Source organism: Globicephala melas, chromosome 14 (genome assembly GCF_963455315.2).
Source record: "Globicephala melas chromosome 14, mGloMel1.2, whole genome shotgun sequence".
Lineage (NCBI taxonomy): Eukaryota > Metazoa > Chordata > Mammalia > Artiodactyla > Delphinidae > Globicephala > Globicephala melas.
The window spans coordinates 57,405,161-57,425,100 of NC_083327.1; the positions used below are offsets into that span (position 1 = coordinate 57,405,161).

Consider the following 19,940-nt stretch of genomic DNA (forward strand, 5'->3'; position numbering starts at 1 on the left):
CATTAAGGACTCTTCTGACGATAAAATATTAATTAAAAAATAATTTTTAAATATGATCTCAAGGTAATGAAAAACGCATACAGGCACAAAACTTTTAAATACATGAAAAGTTCTCTTACATTGCTACAGATTTTTTTCCCGTGAGCTGCAAATATCTTGTGCATCAGATATTATCTAAGTCCACCAGATGATAAGTTGAATGAATGCGCGTTATTCTGATTTTTTCTAAGTGATCTACTCCTAACCACACAGCAAGAACTGAAATTACACTTATAACAAAACCAGCAACTTTTTAACTTTTCTAACATACAACTTCAAAAACAAGAATCCTGAAACCTTCCAGGACTGTCATCTAAGGACTGCGTTCTCACTAATGATCAACAAAAGCAGCAGATGTAAGATTCACGTGTGGCAAGAATAACAGGGTTTAGAGGAGAGGTGGGCTCTGGGCGTCTTTCTGATACCAAATCTGCTCTGTCCTCCCTCCCTTATTTCTGTTTGCCTGCTGACCCAGCCTGTCCCCATCATACAGAGAAATGAGCTACAAGACACTCAAGTGTGGAGAAGATCTGTTTTACCTCCCAGTAGGATTTATCAGCAGACATCACACAGATGGGACTACTTTACACTGTGTGGCTTGAGGCAACAAGCCAGATAGTGTAACAAGCCATATGCATTCTGTTTTATGTAGTTTTCGTAAAAACAAAAACATCCGACCCTTAAATGAGATAGTGTAAGTGAAAGTACTTTTAAAAATTAAGTGTATACAGCACGTAGCAGTTAAAAAATGTTGCTGCCAAAGACTATTTACTACCATGGAGAAGTGTTTATAAGAGCAAGTTTAAAAAAAAAAAATTATGAAATAATACTCATGGTATAATCTCATTTTTAAAATGTGAGTTCAACTGCTCAGAGATTTTTTTTTTAAATAAAACAAGAAAATACTAACAGTGCTTGTTTCTGCATAAAGACATTTCAGTCTTTTTATATTTTTCTGTTCACCTCTATTTCCTAGGATGAAGATGTATTACTTTTGTAATAAGGAAAAATATTTAAAGAATAAAGGAAGGCACAGAGGCAAAAGGGGTGCTTTGCAAATATGAAGTACTATTAACACAAAAGCAAGAATTAGTAATCTGAGGCCAAGGGAAGGAAGATACCTTTGGGTGATAGGCCTTCCTAGGGATTTCTCACCAAGGGACGGACGGGTCCTTTAAACGCAGGCAACAATAGGTTCCCTCTGCATGCTGAGCCGACTCTGGACATGTTTTTCAAAACCAAGTGCATCTTTCATCTTGTCTCTTGTACTCCCCACCTACTGCTCCCACCCCGACTCTCCCCACTACCTGATCATCCAAACTAGGATCATGAAGTAGGTGATGTTTGTTGCTGGCATCTTCCTCACCAAACCCTGCCTCTCCTATCAGCTACCTCCATGATTCCATTCTTTTCCATTCTTGCTCACATGGGACAGAAGGTCTAATTGCCTGGAGCCTGGGCCAGCACAGTGTATCTTACAAGAAGTACAACAGACCTGTAGGGAAAAGCCCAACTCTAGGGCTCCTTCACCGGCAGTTTTTCGGCAAGTGGTCATATCCATGCTGCCTTGCCCTTTCATGGTGGCTAAGAGCTGCTCTCCTCTCCCAGGACACAGGTGGGAGACGGGGCTGGGACAGAGGCAGCACTTGCAAGAGCAAAAGCTGGGACAGAATAAAGGTAGGACGAGGGGTAAAGAAGGCTGATAAGGTGAGTCTTACCGTAAGTATATGTGAAAGGGTATCAACTTAAAAGACCAGGAAAAGAAGAAAGAATAAGAGGGAGGATCAATGATCCCTCCCCACAACCATAAACCCCCCCAATTAGAAACCCCAAAGAAATACAGTCCCTTGGGTGAGGGTGAGGATCCTTTTCTGAAAGTGAACTAGGCTAGTCTACAACTGGAGTCCTCTCATAACTTCAGCCAACAGACCGGAAAGAGGCCCCCTTTCCGTTCCACGCACAGTACCTTGGCATGATGCAGGTCGACTCCATACATGGAAAGCCTCTTGGCATTTTCTAAGAACTGAGAATCAGCTTGTGCTGGAGATAAACCCCTAAGAATCAAAAGAAACAATATTATCTTACTGGTGGATGCAAAGCAAATGTAACCAAACTAGAGAAAGGGGTGCATGAGCTTGGAGAGTTTGGAGTGGAGGGAGTAGCCCAGCTAAATGTGCAGACAAGGAGGAATCAGGGAAGAAGGCTCAACTCTCAACCTCCAGCATTTTTCTCTTAAGATCCTCCGATATGAACCTACTCACTGCAAGGATGTGTCCCTCCACACTTACCCTTTTTATCTTAGAAAGTTGCTTTCACTTTTTTCCACTACGGAAAAAGCCCCAGCAATAGTGGGTACAACATAAATTCATTTTAAAAATAAAAGAATAAAAAAATAGAAAGTCATTTCATCTTTCTGAAATAGACAAATTCTCTCCTTAACCTAATTTCATTACGACTGACGACACTAAAGATGAGAAGTACTTGTGCTTGATCTTACATCTGACATGTCCCAACTAAACAAATTTTAAGCTCCTAGGAAGCAGGGCCCCGTTAATTTTCATATTCCCCAAGGCATTCCCCACGGCATCTACTGAACAGACCTGGAATGAAGTTAATAAGAAAATATTTAAAGTCAAATACTGCATTTTTTTTTTTTAAAGAAAAGTCAGTGAAGGCAGTCTGTTTAAAAACCTCTAATCTCTGAAAGTTCCTTTCAAATCATTTCAGTCAAAATTTTTGAAAACTTCAATTCTGCCATATGGGACAAGTTAGAATTTCGTAGCTGGGAGTGTTAAAAACTCATGCTTAAGAGAACCATTTGTTTTCACAGATATAAAAGTTCTCGAAGTGTAACACGGTATTTAAGTAATTAATAACCCTCAGTTAAACCAAAAGTCATCTTCTGAGGATAGAGAAACCACCTGTAGATTTACTACCCTTAACGCCCATTACCACTCACATTTCTGACTCAAATCCTGATGCCTCAGTATCTCCCTGGCTTTCTTATCAAATATGGTAATAAAAATAATTAAAAGGCAGAAGAAATGTATAATCAATGCCAAACAAGTACGTGGGTATGTTTGTTTCAGGTGTGTGTATGTGTATATGTGTGCACGTGTGTGTACGAAGGGAGAGGACTGGAAGTAGGGCACAGGAGATATCACGGGGAAAAGTAAATTTTTTTTTTTTTTTTTTTGCTGTATGTGGGCCTCTCACTGTTGCGGCCTCTCCCGTTGCGGAGCACAGGCTCTGGATGCGCAGGCTCAGCGGCCATGGCTCACGGGCCCAGCCGCTCCGTGGCATGTGTGATCCTCCCGGACTGGGGCACGAACCCGTGTCCCCTGCATCGGCAGGTGGACTCTCAACCACTGCGCCACCAGGGAAGCCCAGTAAATTTTTTTAATAAATGAAAACATTTAGTCTCATGAGCACAGTTCCTCATATTACAGTCATAAAGACAACGGAAGGCTGTCTCAATGACTCCAAGTTATCTTGACTAGCACTAGGTGAAGCTCCACAGGGCAAACTGAATAATCCCATCAACTATGGTCAAATGTCCAGCAAATGCTATAAGGGAAGCCATTTAAACCCACCACGGTCACTCTCTCCAGTAAGCAAGTCTACAGACCTGTGGGTCTTATGCAGCTCTGCCACTTTCTCTTCCAGTTCCTTCGTCTGTGTAGGGGCAAACTGGAAGTCACTGAGGTCATGACTGCCATGCTCTTCTGGGTCATAGTCCCCAAGTTCAGCCTGCAGTGTGTACGATCCCAGGAGGGCATGTGTCACAAAAGAGCAGGGCAGGCGGCCTGAGGCAATGTCCTCCCGGAGCTGAAGGCACAAGAAGTATCTGTGAGGAACAGGGGACAAAAGGGTGGGAGAACAGTTAGTTAAGATTGTAGCGCTCATAAATATGATTCTGATGTTTCTCTGAAACAAATATATAATATAGGCACTCTTCAAATGCAGAACAAAAGAAGTGTTTTGTAATAAGAAGCCCACCTTCCTCCATGGACTCCTAAACTTGTGACTTATTTATAAAAAATGCATCTAGAGGGCCAAGTAATAGAGAAATTCTGGAAATTCTGAATTGCTATTCAGGCAACAGTGTATTTTTACTATTACAAAAAAAGAGTTTTGTGACTGCAGGTGAAATTCTCATCACTTAGTCTCCTTGGCTTTAAAACTGTAATCAAGATTAGTATGCTCTTCAAAAGTTATAAAGACTAATAAAATTTAAGAAATAGCTACAGTTCTTCATTCAGGATTTACGTGAAAAGCTAAGGTCACCCACCCTTTATCCTCTCTATGCTTTTCATAGTAATTTCTTTTCCTGAAACCCTTTAACAACAATCTTAAGTCAGTCTCTACTTGGAAGCCCTTACTTGCCCATTTACCCCATCTATAGAGGCAGCTAATTCAGTTTACAGTAGAAAAATCATGGGCTTCAGAGCCTGGCAGAGCTGACCATGTGACCTTGAGTAAGCTAATTTACTTGCCTAAGTCTAACTTCCCACCTGTAAAATGGGAACAACTCTATTTCCCTTTAAAGATGAGGATAAAAAATTAGATAACATAAATAAAAGACATTGCGTGGTACCTGGCAATCGATAACTAGTAGCCATAATCATAATAGTGTTATTATTAGTTATAATAACAATCATTCAGTGTTCCAAGTGGATTATTACAGTTATAAAAGATTCTAGCTTTTATTAAATAACGTGCAAAAACACGTTACTTATATTTTATGAGGGTTGGGGGGGTCCCCCATCAACTCTTTTTGTTAACATTTGAAAACCTAATTTCTAGTCGTGAATTGAACCACTTGCTAAGGTTACCACTGACTCCTCCCAAGAAAATGGCAGCACCCTCCCCCCTTCTTGAAGAGACTGCCATTCCTGTTAGCTGGTGGCTTCTTCCTGTGGATGCTTTTGCCTGGCGGGGTTGTCATGGCTCCGCCCTCCTTTTGCCTCTACCTCCACCATGTTCAAAGGGGCACGCTGCCTGTGGTCCAGGGCTCTTGCTGTTGCATCAGAGAGCGTGTCCCAGAACATGGCATCAGCCATCCCCCAGTTACACCTGTATTACCACCCAAATCTCCTGTCAGGCAGGGCAGGGATTCTGTTTATCATCATCATAAGCCCACAGTTATTAGCAAAGTACTTGCCACATGAGGAGTGCTCCAGAATTTTCTAAGAATGAAACTCATCTCACTATCACTACAGTCTGAGTATTTTAAGCACTGCAGTAGCTCTCTTTCCAAGGAGAAATATGTGTTTCCTTGACCCCTAGAACAACATGAGCATCACTGCTTTATTTTAGCAAACTAAATCTTAAACTACGATTCCACGTTATCCTCAAATTCTCTAGGTCTAATCAAGAATATCACTAGGTCTCCACATTTTACAGCACTGTTAAGACCTAAACACAAAGATTCCATCTATTACTAAAATCTTCTTGCTCCTCCTCCTATTAGTATATCTACTTTTCACATTGATCCTTTCTTCTGTTTTAAAGCCTATGGCTACGGCCCGAAAACTTCAAACAAAAGCCGCAACAGCCTCCTGAGTTTCCCAAGTCCATCTCCTTCATACGGCAGGACAGATCATTCTTCAGACATAATTCTGAACTGTGTTCTTGCCCTCCTCAAAAGGCTATCCCACCTTCTAGATGTTCACTCAAGTCATAGTGAAGATTTCAATCGTAATATTTAGGCTGCAAAGCTACAGGCTGATCTCAGGCTTTTAGTTAGCTCACTAGACTACTATTTCATTCTTCCCCAAACGCGCAGGGAGACTGTTCAAGGTCCCTCTAAAAAGAAAACCAAAGCACTTTACCTATGCTATAAAGTTGCAATCACCAAAGGATTATCATCCCCAAACGAATCACTGCAAGGAGGAATGTATGCACAAAGAGGGCGCTGGGTCACAAAGCCCCAGTTATGTGCACTGTTCAAAGGCCCTCCCGCAGTGAGGCCTACGTGCATATCCTACGCACGGCAACCTGTCAAGTTTCATGCTCTAAGCAGCTCACTGCGTAGTTACAAAAGCTGCTATTTATTATTTACTAGCTGAAGCTAATTCAATCAAAACTTAATTAGTATCAGTAAATCCTTATTCAGCAATAACCAGTAAAGGGCGGGGCGGGGGGGAAGGCCTGTCATTTACCCAATCTTGGAAAAAAATCTCCATTATTCCTAGTTCACATGGATATCACGCACTTGCTTAAATATCTACCCAACTTCACATCTGATGACAAAACTGGCCTAGCAGAAAACGTCAAGGACACAGGAACCACTGGAATCAAAAACAGAGTCTTTAGCTAACACCCTGTTAATTTTCCAAAAGTATATATACAGAATGCAGTTTTCCTTGGCCAGGTAAATAATCTTTTAAAAATATATACAAAGCACTCTATAGACCTACTCTTACCAGAGCTAAGAATTCCAATCGCTGATACCCAGTTTAAATAGGGCTAAGATATCAAGGTACTCGTGGACTCTAAATGTTCCTTGTTCCCATTCAAACACTTAGTCACTCTCAAAATCAGTAAATGCTCTCTTGCTCCTAAACTGAAACTTTTATTTGCAATTTAAGCATGTGTCTGTATTGTCCAGATAATCTCAGAGGAGATGGAAATGAAACAGCTACTGACTCTTACATAAGAAAGCCTACCTTATTAGTTTTTTATCCTGGGGAGCAGGGGTGTGTGTGTAAAACTTACAGTTCAAGAGACTTCCAAAAATTAACTTTTAAAAAGTTTTTCATTTTTCTACCTTTATATAACATTTGTAAGCTGAGATTAGTACACAGGCACATATGGGTTACACGATAAAAACTATCTTAGTATGAAAATCTGAAATATTAAATACCAGTGATTTTTGAAAGTATAACATAGGAAACAAAGTTGCTGCATTTTTTTTTAATATTTATTTATTTATTTGGCTGCGCCAGGTCTTAGTTGCGGCACGTGGGATCTAGTTCCCTGACCAGGGACAGAACCCGGGCCCCCTGCATTGGGAGCACGGAGTCTTAACCACTGGACCACCAGGGAAGTCCCTGCCGCAATTTTTAAAAAATATTCCATTACTTCAATATAAATGGGAAGTTAAAGAAAAGTGAATAAAATTTCTGAAACCAGAAACATTTCAAACTATTTTGGAATATCCACTTCCAAGGAAACTTCTAAAACTCAGCTTAAGAAAAAATGTTTTGGTTTTAATCCTAAAATTACCATCATTCCCCCCCCAGGACACTGAAATAAATGAGAGCTGTAAGTAAAGAATCATTTTTAGGGGCTTCCCTGGTGGCGCAGTGGTTGGGAGTCCGCCTGCCGATGCAGGGGACACGGGTTCGTGCCCCGGTCCGGGAAGATCCCACATGCCGCAGAGCGGCTGGACCCGTGAGCCATGGCCGCTGAGCCTGTGCGTCCGGAGCCTGTGCTCCGCAACGGGAGAGGCCCGCATACCGCAAAAAAAAAAAAAAGAATCATTTTTAGTATAAATGTAAAGTACCTGGTGATATCTTCAGTCAACTGAGAAGGATCAGGAGGATAAAACTTCACATTAAAGCTGAAGAGCCAAGGAAGATCTGTAATTATTAAAGATCATGATTATTTATGCAACCAACACAATCACCATTTATACTGATAAAACTTAAAGGTCAATGTTCAAACAGTATAGATCAGTCCTGCTATAAATCAATTTAGAGAATTTTTTTAATTTAAAGAAAATATCATTTACAAAACAAAAATGAAGTGAAAAATAAAGTAAAAATCAATTCCATAAATAACCCATCATCAAAGAATAACAGGTTCACTTTTTTATAAACATTTACTGGTATGTCAACAAATGTTTTATATGGTGATCTAGTACGCAAACATTTTAATATAAACTTCATGTAATAGTTCTGAGATAAGATTTTTTAACCATAGGATCTCTAGATGCCAAATATTCTCCACACTTTAAAAACAACCAAAAAAGAGGGCTTCCCTGGTGGTGCAGTGATTAAGAGTCTGCCTGCCAATGCAGGGGACACGGGTTTGAGCCCTGGTCCAGGAAGATCCCACAAGCCGCGGAGCAACTAAGCCCGTATGCCACAACTACTGAGCCTGCGCTCTAGAGCCCATGCGCCACAACTACTGAGCCCATGCGCCACAACTACTGAAGCCCGCATGCTTAGAACGCATGCTCCGCAACAAGAAAAGCCACTACAATGAGAAGCCCGTGCACCGCAATGAAGAGTAGCCCCTGCCCGCCGCAACTAGAGAAAAGCCCGCACTCAGCAACAAAGACCCAACACAGCCAAAAATAAAATATATATTTTTTAAAAAAAGCAATTTAGGATTTTTATACTGTTGGGGGAAGAGGAGTAATGATCAAATGATCACTATAACTATTCAAGAAATGATGGGCTTCCCTGGTGGCACAGTGATTGAAAGTCCGCCTGCCGATGCAGGGGACACTGGTTCGTGCCCCGGTCCGGGAAGATCCCACAGGGCAGGTATTATTTTCGTAAAGGGATCAAAATAATTCCAATAGTCTGAATTCAGAGTTATACTCAAAGTTCATGGTATTTCCAAATAAAAACATAAAAACTGTGTGTGTGTGTGTTATTTCATTTCACACATATTTGAAGGCCTCACAGTTGCTTTCATTTAGGGAGTTGAAGAAAAATTTCTTGAATCCCATTCTCTTGCTCAATGGATCATTTTGTTCTTTTCTCACCATAGACACGCTAACTTTTCTCCTACTCAGAAGTCAATGAAGAGTTATTGAATAGCTACTGTGAATACACAGAACTCTTGCTGGATTTTGGCTCAATACATCATTCTTCTACTAATAACACAAACCCGCCAAATTTAATAAACAGATTTAAGTTCCCTCTATACATTTAAAACATCATAAAAAAGATACAGAACTTTCCTGAGTATTAAGAGACATGCCATATCTTGGCCAGTAGCACCAGGGTGGCTGGATGCATATGTACTTCTTCAAGGTAATTACTAACCCATAATTAAGCAAAGTCATCACAGGATTATCATATCACTTCTTAATGGATCTTTATTTATTTGTTTCCTAGGTATTAACACCAGCACATGCTTACCTGGATACGACAACAGGGATAAGTTTCTGATAGAACACATATTTCAGGTTCTATTTCCAATTCTAAAGTTGATAAAGTTGTACTGATAATGCTAAACTTTTTATTTAGTTATGTAGTATCATTTTTACCTAGCTATATAAACAGTCTATCTAGCTATGGATTGTTTATATATTAATACAGGCAAGCCTAAGATATATAGCCTTATATATCTATATAGTCTTATTTGCGTACATTTGAGAAAATAGAGATTTTTAGGCAAATTTTACACAGAAACTGATAGGCTGTCAGCTGTCAAACGTAACTCAAAAAAGATTAATGTTTACCTCTGTTAACTGAATGACAATAAATCACTGCAGAGGTTGGGCTAAGACAGAACAAACAGTTCTTTCATCCATTGTAACACAAGCAGAAAGGAAGAGGTAAAATGCAACAGCTAAAACTTCGTTTCCTCAGCCTACTTTCATGATCAGGACGGTACAGGATTCCATTTAGGGAACTAGTTCCAATAGTTTGAAAATGCCAAATCCTGTGTTACTGTTATTCCTCTTGCCAAACCACAAGGGCAAAAGTCCTGAAATAACTCTAAAAAAAAAACTTCACAAATAATCAAAACGTAAGACCGTGATTCATAATCAGCAAGAAAGAGTCTTGCCTTCCAAAAGTTAGGATGGCTCCATGACTCTGAAGTGAGAAGCACAGAAACATAATGCAACAAAAGCCAAAGCAAAACTATAGGAAACAAATTCAATGGAACATCAATCATGTTTCACAGGTTATCCTGTTCCGTCCATGGTTTGGGTCACTTGGCAAGTAGGGTTTCAGAGAAAGTGAAAGAACCAAGCATCCATACCTTTTTGGATTCATGCACTTTGCAGAGTTTTAACAACTGCAGAAGGGACTAGAAAAAGTTCCGAAGCTTTCTGGTACAGTTTCTTCCATAATATAAGCATAATGTGTATCTGTCTAATTACTCCTTTTCGCTACTTTCCCCCTTTTCTATTATGAAGCAAACATGAATGGATGAAACACCAAGATAATAAATGCAGGGCAGAGGGGTGAGGGAGGGAGGGAAGGATGGAAAGCCAGGGATAACAGTTAAAAGATAGGGTGACCAACCACCCCAGTTAGCACTAAAAGTCCCACATCCTCACAGTCCTGGGCAAATCAGGAAGGTCACTCTAATCAAAGATATTTTAAAAATGAAAAGAAAGATGAGTCTACAAGGAGAGGAAATAGGAAAAATAAGGTATACACTCAGTAAAAAAGAAAAAAAAAAAAAAAGGAGAGTAGAGAAGGAAAGAAATGATAGGAAAACTCCCAAAATTATTAATAATCTGAGAGAGAAAGAAAGAGAAATAAAGAAAATGTGGAGAATTAAAAATGAGATGGAAGGTAGACAGAAAGGAACCGAAGGGAAAAGCATAGATGTGTTCCAGTGTTTTAACGTTGGGAATAAATAAGCTGGGAATAATAAATAAGTAGGGAAATGAAACCAACAGCGCAGAGAGCATCCTGCTCCCTGGACAGCTTCTCCCTGGCCAGCTCTGGGGCCCACCGTCCAAAGGGCTGGTGAGAATTTTGTTCTCTTGTCTGAACAGTCCAGCTGTTTGTGGCTCCCTCCCTTTTCTGCTTAAGTCATTCACAGACGCTGCAGTAATTTAAGTAGCCAGATCCCCTATCAGAGGTTGTTCTGAGGTGATAATGATTCGTGATGCAGATATCACAAAACCAGCCACAGGAGGGAACTGAAGCTGGTTAGATAGAGTGGGACACATAAGTCACTTAGGGAGACAACAGTAAGAACAAATGGGGAAATGGAAGAAAGGGACAAACAGAACTAAGAACAAACCCAGACTCAGAGCACAAAAAGTGGCCAAAGGAGGAGAGAAGGCAAACACCTCAGAGGACTCCAAGGATCATTTTGCAATCCCTTCACTCCTCAAACCCTCACTCCAGGACATCCAGCAGCAGTGCGTCCATATGCCTCTGGAGCCAGAGGCATGCTTACTAATTAAACTAACTGGACACACAGCCAAAATCAAGTAGACAAAGCAAGAGTAATAGGGCTCTCTTGGGTACATTTCATATAAAAAGGGAAAGTTACAGAAAAGCAGCTTCTCATACTTTCCCCCAGAGACAAAGATCAGGTGTTGCTTCACAGTGGTAGACACTGTGAGGGACTATTTAAGAAGAGTCGTCTACAACCTCTTGACCAGGAGTCCCTAAGCCATGACCAAAATAAACAGTCATGATTCTACAGAAATATTGTTGAGTCTCAACTTCCTATATGATATGAATGCAAAACAGAGCTGATGATTCTATCACTATCTTATTCTAGTTTACATTCCGGTGAATTTTAGTAAAGATAGAAAAACACAGATGTAAAGATTAACTTGATAACTTCAAAGTATGATGATTTAATACTCACTTCGCAGCTGTCTCTTCATTTCTTTTGCGGGATCTAGCCAGTTCTGCAGGGGGTAAAAAAAAAAGGTTAATTAACCCATAAGAAGTAGTCCAGAGTCCAAAATGGAACAGTTTACAGTTCACATACTTATTTAAGTGTAAACATTTTAACAAAGTCCTACGCAAAGAGCTACTAGCATTCCACTGGGCTCAGTACTGATTTGTTTTTGAATGCGTGTTTGTGTGTGTTATAAATAAAATATTAAAACACTTTAAGGTGGGTCTCTTGGGCCTCATTTTCCTGGATGTGAAATCAAACATCTACCCAAATGACGAGACGTAATACATCTACGTCTAGTCTTTATTCTATAGTAGTACTGCCAGCAAAGAGCCCCTGTGGACACTGAAATGAGAGCTCAGTCAAGGACAATCATTGGCTCTTATTCATGGATAAAATGTGAATTGGAAACTATTGGTTAAAAGTACACATACCCCAACCAAACACAATTATCTCAACTCCTAAAGCCAATTCCTCCTTAAACTCTGTTTCTGCCTGCAACTGTACAACGCCAAGGAGAAGTACTGTCAGATTGCAGCCAGTATTTTCCTTCCTGGAAGATCTAAACATCCTTTTAAAACTTCATTCCAAGTTGAAAGTCAATCATAAGGAACTCCCTTTCACTTTTCCTTTATTTCCACCCTTTGAGAAAGTTAAAAAAGATTCTAGGAAACCACTACAATATCTTAAAGCAAAAAAGATCAAATTTGAACTACTAGGGCTTCCCCTGGTGGCGCAGTGGTTGAGTCTGCCTGCTGATGCAGGGGACACGGGTTCGTGCCCCGGTCCGGGAAGATCCCACATGTCGCGGAGCGGCTGGGCCCGTGAGCCATGGCTGCTGAGCCTGCGCGTCCGGAGCCTGTGCTCCACAATGGGAGAGGCCACAACAGTGAGAGGCCCGCGTACCACAAAAAAAAAAAAAAAAAAAAAAAATTTAACTACTAGGTTCAAACCCTCTAAGGACATTAAATATTTGTTTTTTAAAGCTACAGGCAAAAGATGTATCCAATAAAAAAAATTTGCATATGTGTGTGTGTTTTATGTATATGCTATATATATGTTTATTTTTTTATACTTCTACCTTATCCTCAAGTCATTATTAAAGTTCACTTTATCTTCACCAATAGAACAATTACATTTTTGAGATATATTAAACTGACTCAAATAACTGGCTTCAGAATAAGTTTCACTCATTCTAAAAGCATCCCAAATCATGTATTGTAACATCTGTGTTTAAACAGAATTTTATTCAGATACATAAAGCAAACAATTAAAATGTTTACTGCTACATAGAAAATTATAACCTACTATCTTAACAATATGTTGAATGGGTACAACAGAACATTAACTTACACACTATTAAGAAACAGTAACAACAGGATGCTTTGAAAGCAAAGCTGCACAGACCCCCACGGGTCTTACTAAACCATTCAGGGCTTATACTGAGGGCAGCAAGGATCCAAGGTGTGCATGGCTCTGTTCTAACACTGGTTATATTCAACCCTCTCAACAAAGAGTTACCAGAGCTTGGTCTAAGTTTCATAGCACTGGTGGCCCAGCTGCATGGCCCACTGATGTGAAGGGCCAATGGGACCCTCTCACGGTACCTCCAGTGCTGTGTCAAGGAGCAGCTCTAATTCTCCCCCGAGAAGAGAGCCTGGCATTCAGCTTCCCGGCCCTGCAGCAGCTGTCCATGCAACAGCTGGCTCCCAAATGGCGGGCTATCATGAGGCACAAGAATGAGAAAAACACATCATTCAGCCTCTGGCCCAGACAGGGGAGTGGCTGGGGGAGAGGGACGGAGAGTCAAAAGTGTTTTGGTATTTCGTCCAAGGATGTAACAACCACAGTAAGAAAAACTGAATCAGACACAACTCATGCCAAACTGAAAAGGAAAAATATCCCTCAGAACATAAGCACAGAAGAAAGAAGAGAGGGGAGGAGAAACTACTGGTCTTATTAAAGGCCTAGACACACCCCTTCCAAATCCCCAGTTTCACTGTGTGACAATTGGTATAGAGGTCTCTCACAGAACAGCAAAAAAAAAAAAAAAAAAAAAAAAGACCTCTCTGTTCTCCGAGTAAGAGGGTGGAAGCAGCAGCATCTTCTGTAACCCCAAGAAGTAACCCTGTGTCCCAGCCACCCGGCACTGTCCATTCTCACATGAAGCACCAAAGCCTCATACAAGTCACCTGACAGTTTCTGCACAGCATGCAGAGAGTCAATCTGGCTCTGCAGACCCAGGAGTATGAGTAATAAGTTTCTGTGCACCAGCCAACCACATTCAGACTCGCTGTCATTCTCGGGCCACTTTCCACGACATTGCCAGGCACAATATCAAGACCAAAGCGGCTTATTCTCTTTATTTCAGAGCCCATCCAAAAACTGAGCGGGCAGAGTTTACCTGATATGATCAAACAGCGGCAGCAGAGAGGATTTGTTGCATCCACTGACCTGGTTTGCCCTTTGGTACCCATCTGCTAACCACACCCACTTCCACACTGTGAACTCCATTCCCACCCAGGAGTAAGGAGGTCTTTGCAAGGCCAGGATAGACCATTATTCCCTGCGTCCTTCACAGGACTTGGCAGTTCTAGGCAACCAGTGTAAGTACTAAATTAATACCTGTTGGCTGGTGGCCCACTGCTTGTCTCCTCCCTTCCCATGCTATGATCAATTTAAAAGACCCCAGGTTATAGTATTTGTCTTAGGTTTATTTTTATTTGAATAATTAGCTCCAATGAGCACTCAGATCATGAGTGGGATACAATTTTATTGCCTAGGGTCATAAATTCCTAAGTAAAAAAACCAAAAATGCCTTAACATGACTTTTAAAAGAAATATCAGTCTATTATCCGCATTATCAATTATAAGTAAATAGTAGACATAAAACTTTTTAACAGATAAATAATAAAAATGAATTTCTTGGTTCTGACACTTGAGCAGTGCTGGGTGGATCAAGCAGACACAAAAAGATGGAAAAAGCCATCAGAGAATGACGTAAGTGCACACACTCACACACACCATGACAGCTTAGAGCGCACCATTCCCATTTTTTAAAGATTTGGCTGCCACATACATAGACTTTGGAATCAGAACTACATGGAGTCAAATTCTGGCTTTCCACCGACTCTGTGACCTTGGGCTCATTCCCTGTCTTCTTTAAGCCTCGGTTTCCTCACTCTCAAGATGAAGATCATATCATCTACCCCATGGGGTTGTTCTCTTCAAACATTCATTCAAACGCTTCCTGAGGAGTAAGTACACATGCAATGGACTTTATCTAGTGCCTTAATGGTAGATGCTTTTTGGTAATGATAAAATTAAATTGTTCTATCACCTTTCAGTATATATCCCTTCTTCACATAATTTTTTATTTCCAAAGGAGATACATTATATATATTAAGGAAGTTACTATTTATGTGACTACTTCTACCCACAAAAAGTTAATAAATCAGACTCTGGATTCAAAAACTACGCTCACGGTAGTCATGGGCCAGATGAGATTAAAAATCAGACCCCTTTCTCCTTAAAGAATCCTATCACAGGCTTCCAACAAAAGTAAATTAAAATTAAAATGTGGTCCTAGAATGTCAGTGTTATTAAATCACCTTAGAACATGAAATCAAGAGTCTGTGAATCAGTTGGGGGGAAAAAATGTCACCTCTTTATCTTCATTAACCTTTAGCTGAAATTTAGCATTACTATTAATTATGAATGTAGGGGGAAAAACAAAAAAACCTGGCTAGTATCAGCAGTGCCTTTAGCTTCGTCACTCACAGGAATCAAAACTATTTCCACAGCACATGAGAGTAGCTGCAGATCTTAAAATATCATTTATACTAATCGATATTTTTGAAATCACAGTAGGGATTAGCTATTGATGATGAATTTATCCCAATTTTTTAAATTAATATGTTGAGAATGTTATTTATTGGCTTCCTTTATAGGCCTGTTTTTTTATAATCATACATTTCAAACACTGTTCTGAGAAGCAGCCCACAGAATTCACTAGACTGTCAAAGGAATCTAGGCACAAAGAAAAAGTTAAAACCAAAAACCTGCCTTGGAAGGTTAGAGAAAAAATTTTTAACTAAGCAGCAAATAGCTATACACATTTTTTTTTTCCCCACACTTAAGCCTTTCTGTCAGTTAATTAGAGAAGCTCCTTAATTCTGCTCTCTTACCCACTGTAAACCCGAGAGCGGAACAGTCCTGGTTAACACCAAGTCTTCTGGCATTTCCCTATAATATTTTCAATACTGGTCCTCAGAAAGTGTTAAATAAAGGTGATTCTCAATTATCTTCCAACAACAGAAACATCTAGAAAAATACAAAAGTTTGATTATGAATCACTGTATTTATATTCATAGGATGTTGGTGTTAGAAAAAACCTCAGAGACTATGGTCCAAATGTCCTGGCTGACTGCAAAGAGCCTCACTCCCACGTAAGAGGCTATGAGTACCAGAACATTCCTGCCACCCGTGAGGACCTGGAATTCCTCACTGCTAACAAGCTTCTGAGTGGTGACAACGCTGCTGGGCCCGGCACCACCATTTGAGTAGTAGAACCAGAGATTTTTTTTGTGTGCAGAAATTCCTGTCTTTAATGGAAGTCAAATGTAGAGAGACGTTTTTCAAGTCCTTCAACTGGCTTGTCAGGAAGACCTCCAGTCTTCACTGGTTAAATATTCTAATTGTTGACGGCCTCCTGCAGAAAGCCTGAGCAGGTGACTGCTTCCTCCCCATCACACTGAACAGCTGTATCAAATAATGTCAGGACCCACAGTCTTTACTCCACAGAAGTGCTAACCACTTTCACCTGGCAGACGTGAGCGCTCAGGCCCATCCACAAGCAGCATCTCATCAGCAGTCTGAACATGCAGCCAGCTGCCTGTCTTGGGCCACTGACCACACTGGATTTAGAAAACAACTCAAGATACAGTCACAAAATCTATCTTTTAATTCCCTCCCTCCCCAAAATATCTATCTCACCTAATTCTCCTTCAGGGTAGATGCTAAGACCCCAGAGTTAGAAGTTTTTAAAATGCCTAGCCCTGCCTTCAAAATTGGTGCTTGTCAATTTTGCCAGGTGAGAGAAATTAAACTTAATCCAACACACACCCTATTACCAAATGTTAAAAGTAAAGAATAATTTTGTCTAAAATCTGCATTTTCCTTTAAGAATTTATAGCACTGGGGCTTCCCTTGTGGCGCAGTGGTTGAGAGTCCGCCTGCCGATGCAGGGGACGTGGGTTTGTGCCCCGGTCCGGGAGGATCCCACGTGCCGCGAGCAGCTGGGCCTGTGAGCCATGGCCGCTGAGCCTGCGCTTCCGGAGCCTGTGCTCCACAACCGGAGGCCACAACAGTGAGAGGCCAGTGTACCGCAAAAAAAAAAAAAAAAAAGAATTTATAGCACTGAAGCAGATCCCCTTTATTATACCTCTGTCTAAATTAAGTCTAAGAACACTGCCATCACGTTGGTGTTAGCAGAAACCTTACAGGCCCTCTGTTACATTGAAACATTCACTATGCATCTGGGAGAACATGATTCCAACACCTGTCTGCGGTATTATAAGGTGTAACTGGATTGGATATAGAATTTTATTAAAGAATAGTTTATATGTGACAAACAGTTTAATACGAGAGTTTTTAATTCTAGTTTCTGGGGGAGGAAATGGTCAGAGAAATGCATTAACCAGTTTTCATAAAGTTAGCTGTGGATATCAACTACACTTCAAACAAGCTCCCCTTTCAATATGGCTTGAAGCAAAATGACATTAAAATCCCTGGGCCAGATGCCAAACTCTGTTAACATCAAAAATTCAAGACAATATTTTCCCTTTAAAGATACTCCAAAATCCTTAATGATGGTTCCATTTAGACATGAATACAAGAACTACATGGACTGGGAATTCTGTGTGTAAAAGAAAAACAGGTTGCTTGATGTCACATATTTCTAACAAAATTTTCCATAGTAAAGTTTACATGAGTTCTCTACAGACATTAAAAAGTTCTAACACTAATAATGATAGATGTTCCTACTCAAGAGTAAAGTGGAAGGCTTCCAAGCATGAGAGACACACAGCACTACACTAAAATAAGATGAGATATTCCTTTCCATGGAAAATTTTCATACAAATAACCATGGCTTTACATTATAATATCTTGAAATGATCAGTGACTGAAAACATCCATAAATACAGATAATATTCAGCATTTTAAAAAGCAGTTTAAATTCCTATTTCCTATAGTATCCTATTGTTGAAATTGCATGAGCTGAGTTGGTGCAATAGTAATAATTTTCTATGGAAAAAAAGGACACGATACAAATCTATATTTGAAAAATAAGAGTTCTTTAGCCCAGACATCTTGAGGACTGGATTTTGTCTACATAAGCAAGAAGGAATAAAACAAAATATATACAACACAAAAGTTACAAAGGCAAATCAGATTATATATGAATGATTAAATATATTGCCAATCACATGTGAGCACTGATTTCCTGAAAAGTGAGTATTTCAGAAAGGACACCCTGCTGTTTATTCTCCCACTGTTCTATAGTTAAAGCCTAGATAACAAAGTGTGTGCCTAATTTTCTGAGCATTTTCATCTCGAATTTTGTAAGAGAAACTACAGAGTAAAATAAGGAATTATGAGTTCCCTGTTTAGTATTAGCTTTTTTGTCAATGAGAACCTTATGGAGAACCCCTCCAAACTTAACCTTATCTTAATAGTCTCTGCCCTAATGACCTTAGCCTCTCCTTGACCTCAGCCATCCCTTTTCATAGCTGAACACTCAGTCATGTCACCACACAGAGTTCTCCACCTCATTAGATGTCACTGTTCCATTCTCAGATGCAATCATTTCCTCTTTTAAGTCTTCTAGCCAGTTATTCTCACTGTACCTGCCTGTCGACTTCTTTGGACTTTCATCCCTTGGTCCCAGCCATTTTCACCCAGCCTATCAGCCCATTTCAGCTTCAGTTATGTTCCTGTGATCCTATGAATAATCAGCTTGACAACCTGTGCATCAGGATCTCCAGTTTTCTCAATCTTTTGCCCTCTTAACCATAACCACCGTGAACATAACCAACTCCCCTTTAATACCCCACTTCTCCACTGTTATACCCAGGGTGCAGAGAGCAATTAGAGAAGCACACAACAATGTATTCTGCTGCCACCACAGTTCTATGATCTCCAGTCTCAGCCGGATGGTCAACAGCAATCCACATCTCTCCTAAATCATGGGCTCGTCTACTTTCACTACCACAACCTCAACTGAGGCTACTTTTGTGCTTTGGGTGAGCAGACCTGCTCATATTCCCTCTCTCAGACCTTTTTAAAGGCAAGACTGGTTGTCTTACATCACTGTGTCAGCCTATCAGTGACTAATCATTTTCCTTAGGATAAAGGAGATCTCCCAAGCCTTGAAATATAGACATATAGCCTAGATAGCCCTGCATAATCTGACCCCTTATCAACACCCAGTCTCCCCCCATTAACCACAACAGATGTCTTTCCATTTAGCAAGCGGTCAGCTATTCCTGCCCAGGGCCCTGTGTGTGTGCTTCCCATGTCCCTTCGCCCAAAGCCCACTCACGCTTCAGATCTCTCTTTAAGCATCATTTCTCTCCTAAGAAGTCTTCCCCATTAATAACCTGAATCTTTCCTGTAGAACAGTAATCAAAGTTTAGTAACTGTGTAATTCAGGTTTTTTTACTCCGTCTTCTCAACTAGGACTAAGTGGGGACATCCATGAAGGCAGGGTCTGTGTCTTAATTATTTACTGCTAGAGTTGCAGAAGTACACTGGTTTGCACACAGGTAGTATTTTTTTTAATTGTGGTAAAAAACACGTAACATAAAAATTTACCCTCTTAACCAATTGTTTGTGTACAGTTCAGTAGCGCTAACTATATCACATTGTTATGCAACAGATTCTAGAACTTCTTCATCTTGCAAAACAAACTATACCTATTGAACAACAACTTCCCATTTTCTCCTCCCCCCACTCCCAGGCAACCACAATTTTACTTTGTTTCCATGGGTTTGACTAAGGATACCTCAGATAAAGGACTCATACAGTACTTGTCTTTTTGTGACTAACTTCACTCAATATAATATCCTCTAGGTTCATCCATGTTATAGGATGAACAAGATTTCCTTCTTTTGCGGGCCTCTCACTGTTGTGGCCTCTTCCGTTGCGGAGCACAGGCTCTGGACACGCAGGCTCAGCGGCCATGGCTCACGGGCCCAGCCGCTCCGCGGCATGTGGGATCTTCCCGGACCGGGGCACGAACCCGTGTCCCCTGCATCAGCAGGCAGACTCTCAAC

At 40.5% G+C, this 19,940-nt stretch overlaps 1 protein-coding gene across 37 annotated transcripts in view; it reads right to left on the bottom strand.

The window, feature by feature from the left end:
- Positions 1 to 19,940, bottom strand: part of EPB41L2 (erythrocyte membrane protein band 4.1 like 2) — a 319,453-nt gene that overhangs the window by 113,547 nt on the left and 185,966 nt on the right. For all 37 annotated transcript variants that reach the window (XR_009558813.1, XR_009558812.1, XR_009558815.2 and 34 more), the window contains 4 exons: positions 11,569 to 11,611; positions 7,550 to 7,625; positions 3,668 to 3,886; positions 2,006 to 2,093 (listed from right to left, as the gene is read on the bottom strand). Coding sequence is in view for 32 of the 37 variants with exons in the window: in XM_030853462.3 (XP_030709322.1) it covers positions 2,006 to 2,093; positions 3,668 to 3,886; positions 7,550 to 7,625; positions 11,569 to 11,611 (426 nt within the window). In the remaining 5 variants the exon portion in view is untranslated. The remainder of the gene's footprint in view (positions 1 to 2,005; positions 2,094 to 3,667; positions 3,887 to 7,549; positions 7,626 to 11,568; positions 11,612 to 19,940) is intronic.